General features: G+C 45.6%; 1 protein-coding gene across 10 annotated transcripts in view; it reads left to right on the forward strand.

Annotated features, from left to right (window-relative positions):
* BHMG1 (basic helix-loop-helix and HMG-box containing 1) overlaps nucleotides 1-18,303 on the forward strand; it is a 484,779-nt gene that overhangs the window by 301,138 nt on the left and 165,338 nt on the right. For 6 of the 10 annotated variants that reach the window (XM_033953753.1, XM_033953748.1, XM_033953746.1 and 3 more), the window contains 3 exons: nucleotides 1,051-1,200; nucleotides 2,513-2,595; nucleotides 2,884-3,060. In XM_033953753.1, coding sequence (XP_033809644.1) covers nucleotides 1,051-1,200; nucleotides 2,513-2,595; nucleotides 2,884-3,060 — 410 coding nt within the window. Of the gene's footprint in view, nucleotides 1-1,050; nucleotides 1,201-2,512; nucleotides 2,596-2,883; nucleotides 3,061-4,794; nucleotides 4,847-5,063; nucleotides 5,640-18,303 lie in introns of those variants that run through there. The other 4 variants (XM_033953754.1, XM_033953755.1, XM_033953747.1 and 1 more) reach the window with 4 other exon arrangements.

The raw sequence follows: 18,303 nt of genomic DNA on the forward strand, positions 1-18,303 counted from the left end.
GATGTCTATGTCAATTCGCAGTGCATTATTGTCAATGTTTTTTAGGGGTATTTTCTAACAGATAGGCATTTACTTGGATTTGGGTGTCATATTGAAAATACCCCTCCATGTTACTCAAGATGTACCATGTGAGGTCAGACCAGTATCCTATCTGTGATAGTGACCAATCTAGGTCAGAGGTACTGGATAGGATCCCAAAATGTTGATCTCATTACTTGCTGCTCATTCCAGGGATAAGCAGTGGCTTTACCAAGCCTACAAGACTAATAATGGTTTAACAAATTTTCCACCAGGAACTTGCCTACACCCAACTATTCTAGCTGCCTTTACCTTATCCTCTGGCAAACAAATTTCATAGCTTGATTTTGTTTTGCATGAAAAAGTACTTTCTCCAGTTTGTTTTCAATATGTTGTTTGTTAGTTTCATGGCATGTTCCCTAGACTTGTACTATTTGAAAAGATAAACAGTTGTTCCTTATTTCTGTTCCACCATGTTCAAAACTTTATAGACCTATATCATATCTCCTTTATCATCAATCTTCCAAGCCGAAGAGCACTAGCCTGTATAGTTTTTCTTCATAAGAGAATTGTTCCATCCCTGTTGTCATAGTTATCCTTCTTTACACTTTTTTTTTAAGTTCTGCAGTATCATTTTTGAGAAGGGGTGACTTGAACTGCATATGATACTAAAAATGCAGTCATACCATAGCTGTAAGAAAGAAAAGGGAAAGCAAATAACAGAAATAAAGAGGCATCATCCTCAAAAAACAAAAAGATAAAGCTATAGGAAAAATAATCCCTGGATTCTAAAAATAAATCTTGGCTGGTATTTAATTTTTCTAAAAACTTTTTTAGCTCTTATTTTATGGGTTGAAAGGGCTAGGCTTTAAAAATACATCAAATATGTGTTTTTTCAGGAGAGGTAAGGACATGTTTAAAAAAAAAAAAAAGAATATATTCTTATTAATAGACAATTTGCCACCCTTGATATTTTACTGCTTTCTTTTCTATGACCAATTGTTTTCCTTTGTCATCTCACTGTGATTTCAGGTCAGCCTTTACGTTGGTCTCCGGGTAAAAGCTGGTGTGGAAACTCCTGGTCCAGTAAAGATCTGGGTTTGAGTCCATCATTGTTCACATCTCCTGGTCGCTTGCTTCTGGGACAAGTCCTGCAGGAAGGGCCAGAGAACCTGTCTCAGGGTAAGATAGACCTACCGGTATGTCTCCTGTAGCCCAGTATAGCTGCAGCTTTGGGACTGTTCTAGCCAGCTAAGTCTTTGCACATCCAGAAAGCCAAAGTCCTGTATAGTAAAGCATGATGGAAGAGCAGTATTAGCTGAACATTCATATGTTCATTAACTGTATAGACTGGTAGCACTCAAAAGTGCATTTAACCACATATGAAAATAATGCTGAATGAGCGAGAGGAAGCCAAACTAAAGAAATTGCTGCCACTACCAGTAGGATAATTGCTAAGGCTGATTGGAAAGGCACAGGATTTTCCAAATTTGATTCTTAGGTTTTCCAAATTTTCCTGCTGTTTTAATTTCTGCTTCCTTGTACAGTTGTACACTTTATTTTGTAGCAGTTTTCATCTGTAGCATAAGAACATAAGCAGTGCCTCCGCCGGGTCAGACCATAGGTCCATCCTGCCCAGCAGTCCGCTCCCGCGGCGGCCCAAACAGGTCACGACCTGTCTGTATCACCAGAAGGGGCTCCCTTGCCACCTTGTTTTCTCATTTAAGTCCTGTCTTCCTATCGAAGTCCTAACACTCCGGTCTTGCACATGCACGACCTGGTTTGGTTTCTATACTCATTACCTGGTTAGCTTTCTATACTTGTGTTACATCCCAGCTCCTCCCTCAGTATCCCATGATCCCTTTATCCTTCAGGAATCCGTCCAATCCCTGTTTGAATCCCTGTACCATAGTCTGCCTGATCACTTCCTCCGGTAGCACATTCCAAGTGTCCACGACCCTTTGGGTGAAAAAAAACTTCCTTGCGTTTGTTTTGAACCTATCTCCCTTCAGTTTCTCCGAATGCCCCCTCGTATTTGCTGTCCCCTTCAGTCTGAAGAATCTGTCCCTATCAACCCTCTCTATGCCCCTCATGATCTTGAAGGTCTCTATCATATCTCCCATGAGCCTCCTTTTCTCCAGAGAGAAGAGCCCCAGCCTATCCAACCTCTCGTCGTATGGGCAGTGTTCCAGCCCTTTAACCATTTTCGTTGCTCTCCTTTGGACTCTCTCAAGTACCGCCATGTCCTTCTTGAGGTGCGGCGACCAATACTGAACGCAGTATTCCAGATGTGGACGCACCATCGCTCGATACAATGGCATGATGACTTCCCGTGTTCTGGCAGTTTTACAATAAACACTAGATGAGCTACCATTCAGTCAGTTATTAAGAGGCAAGAGAAGTGATTTGTTCAGAATTGCTAAGTTTAATAAATAAAAAGAGAAAGTGGCAAATTTTTGTATTTCTGAGACATTTATGTTTTATCTCCTTTCAGTTCTTTTTGAAGATGTGCGCCTAAGTCCCCAATTTGCCTGCTCAGCCTTCTCAAAGGGTCTTCCTGGGAATCTGCAGGCAAAGGTAGGTACAGTAGCTACATTTCTGGCACCAGAAACATATGCAGAATTTTCTTACAGTACGAATTACTTCTAGATGAAGAAACCATGTTGATTGTGAAAATATATTGTTATATATCATATGGAGTGTTTTTTAACATGTATTATTAATACGGAAGGATATGCTGGCCCTGTGAAAAGATGTTCTTATAAACAAAATATTCTTATAGTGAAAATTAGTTCCATACAAAAGATTGCTTCAACATTTGTATTGTTCTTTGACTTTTTCTCTGTCTGATTTGTGTTTGTACAGCAGAACCCTGATCAGACAGTACCCAACACTCCTCAGGCTTCTCTCAACCTGTGCCAGTCTGCATTTTCTCTGGATCACTGTTACCTCTCGGTCAGTGAAACCAGCAGAACTGATTCCAGCCCCAGTTCTGGAGTATCTGAGTTAGTTTCAGCCTGGAATAATCAGCTGCTGAAGGAGGTGAGGAGGAATATTGAACAAGAAGAGTGAAAGAGGAAGGCAGAAAAAAGAAGCAGGGACTTCATGAAAGGACAAGGAGAAGAAAGCAAGGAGAAATAATTTATTAGAAATCATGAAAATTGCTCCCTTTTCCAGAAACAATCTGAGTCAGTAGTATCACTCTAGAGCAGTAACTCTCAAACTGTGTGTCAGGACACACTGGGTCACCAAAAATTTGACGTATAGCAAGCCTATATTTTTTAACAAATATATTTGGCAGCAGGCTGGGATCTGTGCAAAACATAGAGCTAAGTACTTAAAATCCCCATAATTTTTCCCTAATTCTGTTCCCCCCATCCACCCATTGATCACTATTGCCACCAGCTCAAGATGGAAATGTTGCAGGTTTGCTTCCCTTCCCACTCTGCCACAAGCAATTAGAACTACTGCATCCTGAAATTATCTGTGCAGCCTGTGGTCTTATCATTGCTGCCAGTCTGGCTCAGAAATGAGGGTACTGCCTCCCCCACGTTGTGGCCACAATCACTGCCATTGTTAGCTGCAGGAAAGGAGGGGGTAGATTGAGGAAGCTTCCCTGCAATCTTTCACCTTCTGCAAACTCTGATTGTTAGGTAAGGGGAGTGATTTTTAAAAGTGGGACTGGTGAAGGAGGGGTGTTGAAAGGGGAAAAGGAGAGAGAAATCACATGGGGATGGGGAATATGGGTGGAATTGAGAGAAATATGATGTGCCTGGTTGGCAAGAGAGAGAAGGTATAAACCTAGTGCAGCAGTATACAGGAGAGGAACTCTAGGGGTGGCAAGTTCACTCCTCTCCCTCAAAGAAAAATGGCTTTCAGAATTAGAATTAGCTCGGAACTGGGGAACTGAGCAGGAATGTGGGGACTTTGTGATCAAATGGGCTCTTGGAGATGATGGGCGTGAGACTTAAGTTGGGATTCAAAGATTGTGTGGCACTGAGGACAAGGCACCAGCATAGAGGTACAGTATGTGTAAGGGTATATAGGACAAGCTGGAGTATTTGAGACAAGGCATAGAAGGGTGGAATGGAAAGAAGATGTAAAACTGAAAGAGGTGGAGGTGTTGGAGAAAAGATAAAAGAGAAAGGGAGCAGACTTATGAAGGGGATGATTATAGGTGGAAATAGAGGAGCTAGAGAGGATCTGAAAGGGGATAAGGGAAGCTAAGTGGGCAACAAGAAACAGAAGAAAGTGCTGGAGATCAGGGGGGGAGAGTGAGTGACAGAGAAGGAGTTAGGTCTTGGAGGAGACAAGATGCAGATGAATATATTTGAGGGCCTGGAAGGAGATTGGAGGTGAAGAGTGGTCTATTGGTAGAGCTGCTGCCTCTACACCTAGAGGTTGTGGAATAAAATCCCAGCACAACTCCTTGTGACTCTGAGTAAGTCATTTAATCCTCCATTGCCCAGGGTAAAAAGAAGTACATGTATTTATGTAAACTGCTTTGAATATGTAGGCAGTATACAAGTCCCATTCCCATTGAATGCAGAGGTTTGGAATGGGTTCTACAGATTCAGTGAAAAACAGAGGATGGACAAATGACTGATTTAAAAGTTTACCAAACCCATTTCCAGTCTTTTCAGTCAGAGTTCAGATCCTGCTTTAGCCCTAGCCATAGCCCTTTTTGATGATGTATTCAAGATGGCGACTTCAAGGAATCTAAGTAGACAAGAGGTGACTTCAGGAACCTGCCTTAATGCTGCCCCTTTATCCTAGGACAAGCAGGCAACATATTCTCACATGTGGGTGATGATATCCACGGAGCCAGGTATGGACAGTATTAAGTGTAGTCCACTTTAAGTTTTTAGAAACTTTGCGACTGTCCACATGCGCAAGTGCCTTCCTGCCCGACACTGGCTCACGGTACTTCAGTTCTTCGTTATCCGCAAAGAAGAGCTTTTTTCTGGACTCTATTCATTGTGCATTTCTTTTCTATCAATGTTTTTTTCTTTCAGCTTTTTGACTATTATTTCTTTATTTCTCAGCAGACGTCCCTTCTTCAAGAAATCGAAGCTCTACGTCAACTAAGCGCCATAGAAGTAGTTCCTCTTTCTCAGAAAAAACAAGGGTTCTACTCCAGGTATTTCCTAAATCCAAAGAAGACAGAAGATCTTCATCCAATTCTTGACCTCCAAGCCTTAAACAAATATCTAGTCAAAGAAAATTTTTGAATGCTATCTTTGGGGACTCTAAACCCACTTCTAGAATGAAACGATTGGTTGTGCTCTCTAGACATCAAAGGGGCTTACACAAACATATCCATTCACCCCGATTACAGAAAGTTTCTGCGTTTTTGAATAGCCCAATGACACTCAGCCTAGCTTCTACTCTGAGAGTATTCACCAAGTGCCTAATAGTCATGGCATCAACTCTCCATACTCACGAGTTCCAGTTATTTCTTTATCTGGATGACTGGCTGATAAAAGCTTTATCACCTCAGGCAGTCCACTTGGCAACACAGTTGATGATCACCTTTCTCCAGTTTCTGGGGTTTGAAATCAATTTCCTCAATTGCAGCTTCACCCCTCTCAGCTGTTGCAATTTATAGGAACCCTTCTAAACAGCTCACTTCTAAGGGCTTTTCTTCCGTAACAAAGACAAGACACCTTACTTCAATTCTGCAATCAGGTCTCCAGTCCATCTCAGCGAGACGGATGATGCAACTCATAGGTCACATGGCATCCACAGAACAGCTCAGTGTACCCTAGCATCTCAATGGTCCCAAGCTCTCGATCCCTTGTCTCAACGGATCAGTCTTCTCATCTCTTTGTCAGTCTCTTCAGTGGTGGTTGGATTCGACAAATCTCTCCAAGGGTCTGCTGTTTCAAGTTCCCCCATATCAGAAAGTACTCGCCACAGAAGCGTCCATGTATGCTTGGAGGGCTCACCTGGACGGTCTCAGAACATAAAGTCCGATGGGCCACTCAAGAAAAGACATTCCACAACAACCTGTTAGAGCTGCAGTCAATTCGAAATGCTCTCGAGACCTTTCAAGTCTTCCATGAGTGTTGTGTGATTGGAAGGGCTCCGTAAAACCACGTTCTTGGTACAGAGGCCTTCCTGTTGGAACATGCTGCCGCAGGACTAGAGGCAGGTCAGCAGCGTGTTGCAGTTTAAGAAGTGTCTGAAGACTGCTGTTTGTGTGTTATTTTGAGCCCTGAATAGGCTTTTTGTGCCATTATTCTATATTTTTCCTTATTGTATGTAAACTATCTGTGGGACAGATGGTGGTTTCGTAGCTTGCTGAAATGTGTGATGTGTTGATATGGTTATTATCTTTGTTTGCTTTTGTGATTTTATTATGTATGTTATTTTTTAATCCACATAGAATCGTTGGATATACGGAATATAAATTCCTTGGAATATATTCCTCAAAGCCATATATGTTCAAGGGAAACAGAATACTCTAACCGACAAACTCAGCAGATTTCTTCAGCCACACAAGTGGATACTTCACTTCAAAGTATTGCGCCACATCTTCTCACTATGGGGGACTCCTCAGGTAGACCTGTTTGCATCTCTCCACAACCACAAGTTGCCTCAGTTCTGCTCCAGACAGTACTCATCGTCTCAAGGCAGATGCCTTTCTTATGGTTTGGACGAACAAGTTTCTATATGCATTTCTATATGCATTTCTGCCAACTACAAATTGGGGGGGGGGGGGGCATTGCTGGGAGACAGCAGTCTAGAGAGAGTCTTGGGTGTGCTGGTGGATGCATCACTGAAGCCATCTGCGCAGTGCGCAGCAGCCTCGAAAAAAGCCAACAGGATGCTGGGCATCATAAAGAGGGGCATAACAACCAGGACGCGGGAAGTCATCATGCCATTTTATCGAGCGATGATGCGTCCACATCTGGAATACTGCGTTCAATATTGGTTGCCGTACCTCAAGAAGGACATGGCAGTACTTGAGAGAGTCCAAAGGAGAGCAACGAAACTGGTAAGAGGGCTGGAACACTGCCCATACGCCGAGAGGTTGGATAGGCTGGGGCTCTTCTCTCTGGAAAAAAGGAGGCTCAGGGGAGATATGATAGAGTCCTTCAGGATCATGAGGGGCATAGAGAGGGTGGATAGGGACAGATTCTTCAGGCTGAAGCGGACAACAGGTACGAGGGGGCATTCGGAGAAACTGAAGGGAGATAGGTTCAAAACAAATGCAAGGAAGTTTTTTTTCACCCAAAGGGTCGTGGACACCTGGAATGCGCTACCGGAGGAAGTGATCAGGCAGAGTACGGTACAGGGATTCAAACAGGGATTGGACGGATTCCTGAGGGATAAAGGGATCGTGGGATACTGAGAGAGGTGCTGGGATGTAACACAGTTATAGAAAGCTAACCAGGTAATAAGTATAGAAACCCAACCGGTCGTGCATGTGCAAGACCGGAGGGTTAGGACTTCGATGGGAAGATAGGACTCAATGGGAAACCAAGGTGGCAAGGGGGCCCCTTCTGGTGATTCAGACAGGTCGTGACCTGTTTGGGCCGCCGCGGGAGCGGACTGCTGGGCAGGATGGACCTATGGTCTGACCCGGCGGAGGCACTGCTTATGTTCTTATGTTCTCTTTCTCAAGACTTTAGTCAGACTCAAGTGCAAATTAACCACCATGATCCTAATAGTTTTCTATTGGCCCAGACAACCCTGGTTTTTCCTTCTACTTCAGCTGAGTTGCAAGGATCCAATTCCTTTATAAATCTTCCCATCTCTCCTTGCTCAGAATCAAGGATCTCTGTTGCATCCCAGTCTGCAATCTCTGCACCTAACAGCTTGGTACCTCTCAGCCTGACTTTTAACAGATTTTAATCTTTCTCAATCTGTACAAGTCATTATAGCTGCTTCCAGAAAACCTTCTGCTCAGCAATGCTATCAGCAGAAGTGAACATGCTTCAATTCATGGTGTACTCTCCATCAAGATGCTTCCTCCTCTTCCTTCAGTATTGAATTATCTTCTCCATTTATTCAATTCTGGACTTAAGACTACTTTGATCAGAGTTCTCAGTGCTATTAGTTCTTTCTATGTTCCTGTCAACAATAAACCTCTGGTCACTCATCCACTTATTTCCAAGTTTATGAAAGGACTTTCTAACTCTAAACCTACGCTCAAGTCACCTCCAGTTGTCTGAGATCTTAATGTAGTCTTAGCCAGTTTGATGAAACCACCATTTGAACCAATGGCATCTACTCAGCTTGAATTTCTCTCTTGGAAAGTGGTTTTCCTGATTTCTGTCTCCTCTGCCCATCGAGTGAGTGAACTTCAAACATTGATTTCTGACCCACCATACACAGTATTTCATCATGACAAGGTGGTTCTCTGGACCCATTCTAAATTCCTCCCTAAAGTAGTCATGGACTTTCACCTTAATCAATCCATTGTGCTTCTAGGTTTTTTTCCCCAAAGCCTCATTCTCATCATGTAGAAACAGCTCTACACATTTTGAAAAGTAAGTGTGCTTTGGCTTACTACATACAAAAAACACTACTGTATACCTACTATAGAAAAAGTCAAATGACAAACTTCCCTTATATAAAATTTTTTGATGAATTAGAGAAATACTATCCTCATTTTTTTTCTTTTTCTTTTACTATTTTCTTGTTGTCTAATATGAATTTACTTTTGTCTTATGCTATGTATCATTTGTAAACCATGAATTATACATGTTTCTTTATTCTCATATACATGATTATGACTCTAATGGGGATATAGAAACCTCAAGTGCTATATATTAGTGACAGACTAATTTTAAGAACTTGTCTTTGTCAGAACTGCCTATTATCCCAGGACAAGCAGGCAGCATATTCTTGACTGATGGGTGATGGCACTGACGGAGCCCCGATACGGACAATTTTAGAGTGATTGCACTCTAAGAACTTAGAAAGTTCTAGCTAGGCCGCACCGCGCGTGCGCGAGTGCCTTCCCGCCCGATGAAGGCGCGCGTTCCCCAGTTTCTTAGTTTCCGCGGAGCTAAGAACACACGTGTTTTCCAACGGCTGTTGGATAATCCCTTTTTTGCCTTCCCGCTCGCGTATTTTTCCTCGTGAAACTCTTCACGTTTTTTTTTTTTTTTTTTAATTTTTTTCTTGATTAAAATTTTAAAAAACCCAAAAAACCAAAGTCTATTTTTTTGACTTTTTTCGGTCGGCCCCAGCGGGGCCTCGGGCTTCGATTTTGCTACTGCCGTTTTTCCCTTCATGCCCCCTTCACCGGGTTTTAAAAAGTGTCAGCGGTGTGCATGCCCTATTTCTTTATCCAACCCGCACAAGTGGTGCCTTCAGTGCTTGGGTCCGGACCATAGGGCGGAGACGTGCACCCGCTGTGGTTCTCTTCAAAAGAGAACTTTGAAGAATCGCCAGATTCAGCAGCAGCTTCTTTTCGGTGCCGCTATGGAAGTTCCACCGGCATCGACCCCGGCATCGGCAACTTCCTCCAAGTCGGCACCGGCGGTTTCGACACCGCAAGATACATCTTCGGTGTCGCACCCCTCAGGTAAGCCAGCTAAGAAGCCATCCCCTACAGTTCTCGGCCCGCCAGTCGAACATCCAGTGAGCCAAGTCCTGCAGACTGTGCGCCGGCCCCGCAAATGCTCCGTTCCCATAGAAGTGACTGCCTCTTCATCGGCATCAACTTCGCCTGAGCGTCGAGCTGCACCGCAGGTACCGAGCAAGAAAACAACGGTACCGGTGCCATTGGGACCGTCTCTGGATGAGCACAGAGCATCCATCCTCCAGGTCCAGCTTAAGGAGCAATTACAACACCTGCTCCCGGCTCTGCTAACTCCGAACCTTCCAGTCTCAGTACCTACTGAGCCTACGGTACCGATCATCGACCAGCCTATTTTGTCGGCATCGACGTTATCGGCACCGCTTAAATCTGCCTCTTCTATGTCTATGCCTATTTTATCGGCAGAGCCGAAGTCTCTTCGTCGAGCTGCTCACTCTGTCTCTGATCCGGTACCGCTCTCTGACACCCGTACTGCTTTACAGTCACCAGGTACGGTGTCGATGCGTTCCAGCAAATCGGTACGCAAAACCAGGCATACCGAATCCTCTACTCCTCTATCTCAGGGCCGTCTTCCATCGGTACGTGACCCTGATTTATGGGATGACTCAGAGGATCCCCTCGGTACCGAGGAGGATTTTTCATCGGACGAGGCTGACCCATCAGTGCAGGATCCTGCTAGTAAGCCAGAGCACTTCACTAAATTTCTTAGGGAGATGTCAGACACCCTTTCTCTCCCATTAGAGTCTGATTCTAAGAAGTCAAAGGCATTCCTGGATGCTTTGGACTTTGACCAACCTCCCAAGGAATTTTTAAAATTACCCCTTCACAATATCTTAAGGGAAACTTTTTACAAAAATCTGGAGACTCCTCTCACCATCCCAGGAGCTCCAAGGAAATTGGAATCACTTTATAAAGTTATTCCTATTCCAGGGTTTGACAAACCTCAACTTCCACACGAATCTTTGCTGGTGGAGTCAACCCTGAAAAAATCTGCAGGCTCAAGTGTGTATGCTTCTGTCCCTCCTGGCAGAAAGGGCAAGGCTATGGACAAATTTGGTAAACGCCTTTACCAGATTGCTATGTTGGCCAACCGTTCAAGTAACTATGCATTCCACTTCTCGTTTTACCTGAAACATCTTATACAGCAGATGGCTACTTTTCAGAAATATATTCCTGACCGCAAACTTTCTGCTTTTCAGCAATGCACTACCAGTCTCTTGCTGCTCAGGAAGTTTATGGTCCGTTCCATCTATGACACATTTGAACTGACATCCCGAGCTACTGCAATGTCTGTAGCTATGAGACGATTAGCATGGCTTCGCGTCTCAGAACTTGATGTTAACCACCAGGACCGCCTTGCCAATGCTCCCTGCCTGGGTGATGAGCTGTTTGGAGAATCTCTGGATACCACCACCCAGAAACTTTCGGCTCATGAGACGAGGTGGGATACCTTATTGAAAAACAAAAAGAAACCCCCTCCTACTCATCCTTTTAGGCAGCAGACATCGTACCAGCGCCGTTTCTCTGCTCAGCCAATTCAGCCTCATCCTCCTCAACCTCGGAGGCAGCGGCAGCAACAGCACCAACAGGCTCGCCAACAACAGCTGCCTGCAATTAAACCTGTTGCTCAGCCTAAACCAACTCAGCCCTTTTGACTCTCTTTTCCAGGGCATTGCCAGTCTTCCTCCCTCATGTCCTCTTCCACAGCCTATCGGAGGTCGCCTAAATACTTTTCTGGCTCGATGGGAGGTAATCACCACCGATCAGTGGGTGCTCTCTATCATCGTCCACGGCTACTCCCTGAATTTTCAGACTCCTCCGCCGTTAGGCCTGCCAAAAGAGTCTGCTTCCAACAAGTCTCAATCCCTCCTCCTTCTCAATGCCATCGAAGAAGTTCCTCCAGATCAGCGAGGTCAGGGATTTTACTCCAGGTTCAAGTTTCAAGTTTATTAAAATTTTTGATGAATCGCTTAATCTTACTTCAAAGCGATGAACAGAAACAATTAAAATTACAATATTAAAAAAAAAAAAAACATTAATTTAAACATAACATTAAAATAAATTAGACTATATCAAACGTTAACAAAACACGAGTAATAGGAAGAGGGGATTTGAACTACAAACTATTATAGAAAAGGAGGTCAGGCAAAAACACAAGGATGGGAATTAAAATGAATGGTCAAATACAGCATTAATGAATTTAGAGTAAGACTTATTAATCAAAAGAAAGGTACTTTCTAGTTCCCAAAAAGACCAGAGACCTCAGACCTATATTAGATCTCAGAGATCTCAACAAATGTTTGGTCAAGGAGAAGTTCAAAATGCTCTCTCTTGCCACCCTCTACCCTCTTCTCACTTAGGGCAACTGGCTATGCTCCCTCGATCTCAAAGAGGCCTACACATATATTCCTATCCATCTGACGTCCAGACAATATCTGCGCTTTCTCATCAATCAAAATCATTATCAGTACAAGGTGCTACCCTTCGGTCTGGCCTCCTCTCCCAGGGTATTCACAAAGTGTCTCATTGTGGTAGCAGCCTATCTCCGCTCTCACAATTTTCAAGTCTTCCCTTATCTGGACGACTGGCTGATCAAGGCTCATTCTCCTCAGGCGGTTCTGCTTGCCACCAACCAGACCATTCACTTCCTTCAACTGTTGGGTTTCGAAATCAATCTACCCAAGTCGCACCTCATTCCAACCCAGCGCCTTCAATTCATTGGCGCCATTCTGGACACTGTTCTCATGAGGGCGTTTCTTCCATCCAACCGCCTTCAGACTATCCTTCATCTCTGTCGGCAGGTGTTTCAACAGATTACCATCTCTGCAAATCACATGATGGTGCTCTTGGGGCACATGGCTTCGACAGTGCATGTCACCCCCTTCGCACGTCTCCACCTACGCACTCCTCAATGGACCCTAGCAACCCAGTGGTCCCAAGCGACGGATCCTTGCTCACAACATATATCTGTGACATCATCTCTTTGACAGTCGCTTCTTTGGTGGTTGACATCTTCAAATCTATCCAGAGGTCTGCTGTTCCATCTACCTCATCATCATCTCGTGATCACCACAGATGCATCCCCCTATGCCTGGGGAGCTCACTTGAACGAATTCCAAACTCAGGGTTTTTGGACTGCCCAGGAAAAGAAGCATCACATCAATTTCCTGGAACTCCGAGCAATGTTTTATGCCCTCAAAGCATTTCAACATCTTCTCTTTCCTCAAGTACTACTCCTTTGCACAGACAATCAAGTTGCAATGTACTACATCAACAAACAGGGAGGGACAGGACGGATTTGGTCTTGGGCGACAGCTCATCAGTTATTCCTGAAAGCTGTCTACATTCAAGGGGAGCAGAATTCCTTAGCAGACAATCTCAGCCGAATTCTCCAACCTCACGAATGGACTCTCGACCCCTTGACTCTCCAGTCCATTTTCACTCAATGGGGCACTCCTCAAGTGGACCTTTTTGCACCTCCTCACAATCATCAACTGCCCCTGTTTTGCTCCAGACTCTACTCCCCTCACCGTCTGGCATCCGATGCATTCCTCTTGGATTGGACCAATCTCTTCCTATATGCATTTCCTCCTCTACCGCTCATGCTACGGACATTGTTCAAGCTCAAGAGGGAACAAGCCACCGTAATTCTCATCGCTCCACGGTGGCCCAGGCAACACTGGTTCTCCCTTCTACTTCAACTCAGTTCCAGGAACCCATACTTCTTCCACTGTTTCCTTCTCTGCTTACTCAGCATCAACAGTCCCTACTGCATCCCAACTTACAGTCTCTGCACCTGACAGCTTGGTATCTCTCGGGCTAACTTTGGCTCATTTACTCCTTTCTCAGTCTGTCCGTTCTATCATTGATGCTTCCAGGAAACTGGCCACCCTTCATTGTTACCAACAGAAGTGGTCTCAGTTTTCTTCCTGGTGCCTCTTACATCACCACAATCCCACGTCTCTAGCAGTGGGACTGGTGTTGGACTATCTTCTGTCTGACTCTGGTCTCAAATCTACTTCTATCAGAGTTCATCTCAGTGCCATTGCTGCTTTTCATGAGCCAATTAATGGGAAACCCCTCTCTGCTCATCCTTTGGTTTCCAGATTCATGAGGGGCCTTTTCAATGTGAAACCACCTCTTAAAGCCCCTCCTGTTGTCTTGGATCTCAATGTGGTTCTTTCCACTTTAATGAAGCCTCCTTTTGAACCTTTGGCCACAGCACATTTCAAATTTCTCACTTAGAAAGTGGTCTTCCTTATAGCTCTCACCTCTGCCAGGAGGGTCAGTGAGTTACATGCACTAGTAGCCGATCCACCTTTCACTGTTTTTCACCACGATAAGGTAGTTCTACGTACACACCCAAAGTTTCTCCCTAAGGTTGTGTCTGACTTTCATCTTAATCAGTCCATTGTCCTACCTGTTTTTTTCCCGAAGCCTCATTCTCATCCAGGTGAACAAGCTTTGCATACCTTGGACTGTAAACGTGCTTTGGCTTACTATCTCTAACGCATTAAACCTCATAGATCATCTCCTCAACTTTTTTTGTCATTTGATCCTAACAAGATGGGTCATCCTGTATCTAAACGCACTTTATCCAATTGGCTTGCTGCTTGCGTTTCATTCTGTTATGCTCAGTCGGGCCTGACACTGGAAGGTTCTGTCACGGGCCACAAGGTTAGAGCAATGGCAGCGTCTGTAGCTTTCCTCCGCTCCACTTCCATTGAGGAAATCTGCAAGGCTGCTACTTGGTCCTCAGTTCATACTTTTACATCTCATTATTGTCTGGATGCATTCTCCAGACGGGATGGACACTTCGGCCAATCTGTTTTACAAAATTTGTTTTCCTAGTGGCCAACCTTCCCTCCATACCTCTTTTTGTTAGCTTGGAGGTCATCCATCAGTCAAGAATATGCTGCCTGCTTGTCCTGGGATAAAGCAGAGTTACTTACCGTAACAGGTGTTATCCAGGGACAGCAGGCAGATATTCTTGCGTCCCTCCCACCTCCCCGGATTGGCTTCTTAGATGGCTTATCTTAACTGGGGACCGCACGCCTTCGTCGGGCGGGAAGGCACTCGCGCACGCGCGGTGCAGCCTAGCTAGAACTTTCTAAGTTCTTAGAGTGCAATCACTCTAAAATTATCCGTACCGGGGCTCCGTCGGTGCCGTCACCCATCAGTCAAGAATATCTGCCTGCTGTCCCTGGATAGGAGAGAAGGGGAGCAGGTAGCGGAAGTTCACTGCTCTGAGAGGAGACAGGCAGCGTCGGTGCCGAGCACCGAAGAAAGCAAGTAGGAAGTAGCTAGGAGGACAGCAGGCTCGGGGTAGCGGCGAGAGTTCGCTCCGCCCCCCCCCCACGCGTCACAGGCAGCGCCGGACTCCCCCTTAAAGGGGAGGAGCCAGCGCGGCACACGCGGTGCCGAAGAGAGAGAAGAGAAGGGGAGCAGGTAGCGGAAGTTCACTGCTCTGAGAGGAGACAGGCAGCGTCGGTGCCGAGCACGGAAGAAAGCAAGAAGGAAGTAGCTAGGAGGACAGCAGGCTCGGGGTAGCGGCGAGAGTTCGCTCCGCCCCCCCCACGCGTCACAGGCAGCGCCGGACTCCCCCTTAAAGGGGAGGAGCCAGCGCGGCATACGCGGTGCCGAGGAGAGAAGGGGAGCAGGTAGCGGAAGTTCACTGCTCTGAGAGGAGACAGGCAGCTTCGGTGCTGAGCACCGAAGAAAGCAAGAAGGAAGTAGCTAGGAGGACAGCAGGCTCGGGGTAGCGGCGAGAGTTCGCTTCGCCCCCCCCCCCACGCGTCACAGGCAGCGCCAGACTCCCCCTTAAAGGGGAGGAGCCAACGGTGCCCAGCCGTTCGGCGCGGGGCAAAGGCGCTCGCCTTATCGAGAGCGCCTTTGCGAAGGGCCTCAAGAAGGGCCAAGTTACTACACCCAGGAGCACCAGGGAAAGACTGAAGGGTACGGAAGAAGCAGGCGCAGAAGGAACGAACACACACAAGCAACAGTAAGGTAAGGTAGAACAAACACAGCACACACAAGAAGTAGGCAGTAAGGCAAGAAGCAGGTGCAGAAAGAAGCAGGCTCACAAGGAACAAACACACAAACAAAGTATAGTAAGGTAGAGCGAAGGCAGCACACACAAGAAGAAGGCACAGAAGGAAGCAGGCACACAAGGAACACGTAGTCTTAAGTGTTATCTTAAAGTAGGAACGACTATGGAAGCAGAGGGAAACCAGAAGATGAGCTTTCCAGTGTTCTGCACCGACTGTCATATGTATGACTACCTCCCCTCGGGGAGACAGTCGTATGTATGCGGTCGGTGTCAGGAGCTGGAAAGCTTGAAGAACGAAGTCAAGCGACTAGAGGACAAGATACAGGAGCTAGAAGGACTTTACACCACGGAGGACCCAATCAGGACAACTGAAGACTTCATGAGCGAGAGGCACATCGAGGAGGAAGTCAAGGAACTCGAGAAATTCATTGAGGAGGCATACAAGAGGAGGGTGGAAGAGAACGAACTTCAGATGAAAGAAGAAGTTACACCAACATCAAAGGGAGAGCAAGAAACAGAAGACCACAAAGAAGACACCCCCAGAGGAAAAACGCACGAGGGCGAGAAATTGACCAGTCGATGCCCAGAGGAAGAAAGAGAGAAGCACACCGAGGACATCGACCTGAGACGAAGCGAACATTGAAGAAGGGAAAGTCAGCGAACCTAGTGGGTGACTCGATCCTGAGGCATGTGGACAGCCACATAGCAGGAAGGAGAGAGGACCGACTGGTGACCTATCTCCCAGGAGCGAGAGCCAAGGACATCGTGGACAAAATTGGAAAGATCCTGGAAGGAGCTGAGACGGAAGAGACCACAGTAATGATCCACATCGGGACGAATGATGTCAGCAGGAGGGACTACAGAAGAAACACACTGATAGAACAGTTCAAGATTCTGGGAAGGAAGCTGAAGATGAGGACCCAGAAGATAGCGTTCTCAGAGAGCCTATCGGTACCGAGGGCAGATGTGAAAAGGCAAGAGGAACTACAATCAATAAATGCATGGATGAGGAGATGGTGTGAGGAAGAAGGATTCCACTTCGTGAGGAACTGGACGACGTTCTGGGGCAAGAGCAAGCTCTACAGGAGAGATGAACTGCACCTGAGCGCGGCGGGAACTAGACTTCTAGCAAACAACGTCAGGAGAGGAATAGAACAGGCTTTAAACTAAGAAGAAGGGGAAAGCCGACAGTCGACCAAGCGTCGATGATTCGGAAAAAGGTATCTCGTGAAGATACTAAGGAGAAAAAAGGCTGGGATGAAACAAGGGACAAATTACAGGAGTCGACTAACAAAGGAGAGGAGATTAGAAAGATCGTAACCAAAGAGAAGAATTTAAAAACCGAAGCACAGGGAAAGGAAATGAAGGCAACAAAATTCCAGGAGCTAAATTGCATATATACTAATGCAAGGAGCCTAACAAACAAAATGGGAGAATTAGAAGCCATGGCCATTGCAGAGAACATAGACATCATTGGAATCTCCGAAACATGGTGGAATGAGGAAAGCAGATGGGATACAGCACTGCTGGGGTACAAACTCTATCGCCAAGACAGATTAGGACAGAAAGGCGGTGGAATAGCACTATACATAAAAGAAACCATACAATCGACAAGAATGGACACAGCAGAGACGGCCAACAAGCTAGAATCGCTATGGGTTAAAATATCAGGAAGGAAAGGGCCTGAAATAAAGATAGGTCTATACTATCGTCCACCCGGACAAACCGGAGAAATCGATGAAGAAATGGAAGCCGAGATGAAGCGAGAATGCAAAAGCGGTAACACGGTTATTATGGGAGACTTCAACTACCCTGGGATAGACTGGAGTCTTGGAAGCTCAAGATGCGCTAGGGAGGCAGACTTTCTGGAGGCTGTACAAGATTGCTTCGTGGAGCAGCTTGTTAGAGAACCGATGAGAGGAAATGCCACTCTGGATCTAATCCTAAATGGGCTAAAGGGACCTGCAAAGGAAGTGGAAGTAGTGGGACCGTTGGGAAACAGCGATCATAATATGATCAAGTTCAAGGTGGAAATAGGAATACTGAAAGGAAAGAGAACCATAGCGACAACTTTTAACTTCAGGAAGGGAAACTACGAAGCAATGAGAGGAATGGTAAAGAAGAAACTTAGGAACACTTCCAAAAAATGGCATACGGTAGAACATGCCTGGTCCTTTTTCAAGGACACGGTGAGCGAGGCGCAAAATCTGTATAGCCCCAGATTCAGAAAAGGGTGCAACAAGAGTCGAACAAAAGACCCGGCGTGGATAACTAAAATAGTGAAGGAAGCGATAGGCAATAAGAAAAACTCATTCATAAAATGGAAAAAGGACAAATCTGAGGGAAACTGGAAAGATCACAGAAAGTATCAAAAAGAATGTAACTGTGTGGTTCGAAAAGCCAAAAAAGAGTATGAAAAGAGGCTAGCCAGGGAAGCACGAAATTTCAAGCCGTTCTTTAGATATATTAAAGGGAAACAGCCGGCTAGGGAGGAGGTGGGACCACTGGACGACGGAGACCGGAAGGGAGCGGTGAAGGAAGAGAAAGAGGTCGCAGAAAGAACATAAGAACATAAGAACATAAGAAGCGCCATCTCCGGATCAGACCTTCGGTCCATCAAGTCCGGCGATCCGCACACGCGGAGGCCCTGCTAGGTATTCACCTGGCTTATTTTATAGCC

The sequence above is a fragment of the Geotrypetes seraphini genome, chromosome 8, assembly GCF_902459505.1.
Source record: "Geotrypetes seraphini chromosome 8, aGeoSer1.1, whole genome shotgun sequence".
In the NCBI taxonomy this organism is placed as follows: Eukaryota; Metazoa; Chordata; class Amphibia; order Gymnophiona; family Dermophiidae; genus Geotrypetes; species Geotrypetes seraphini.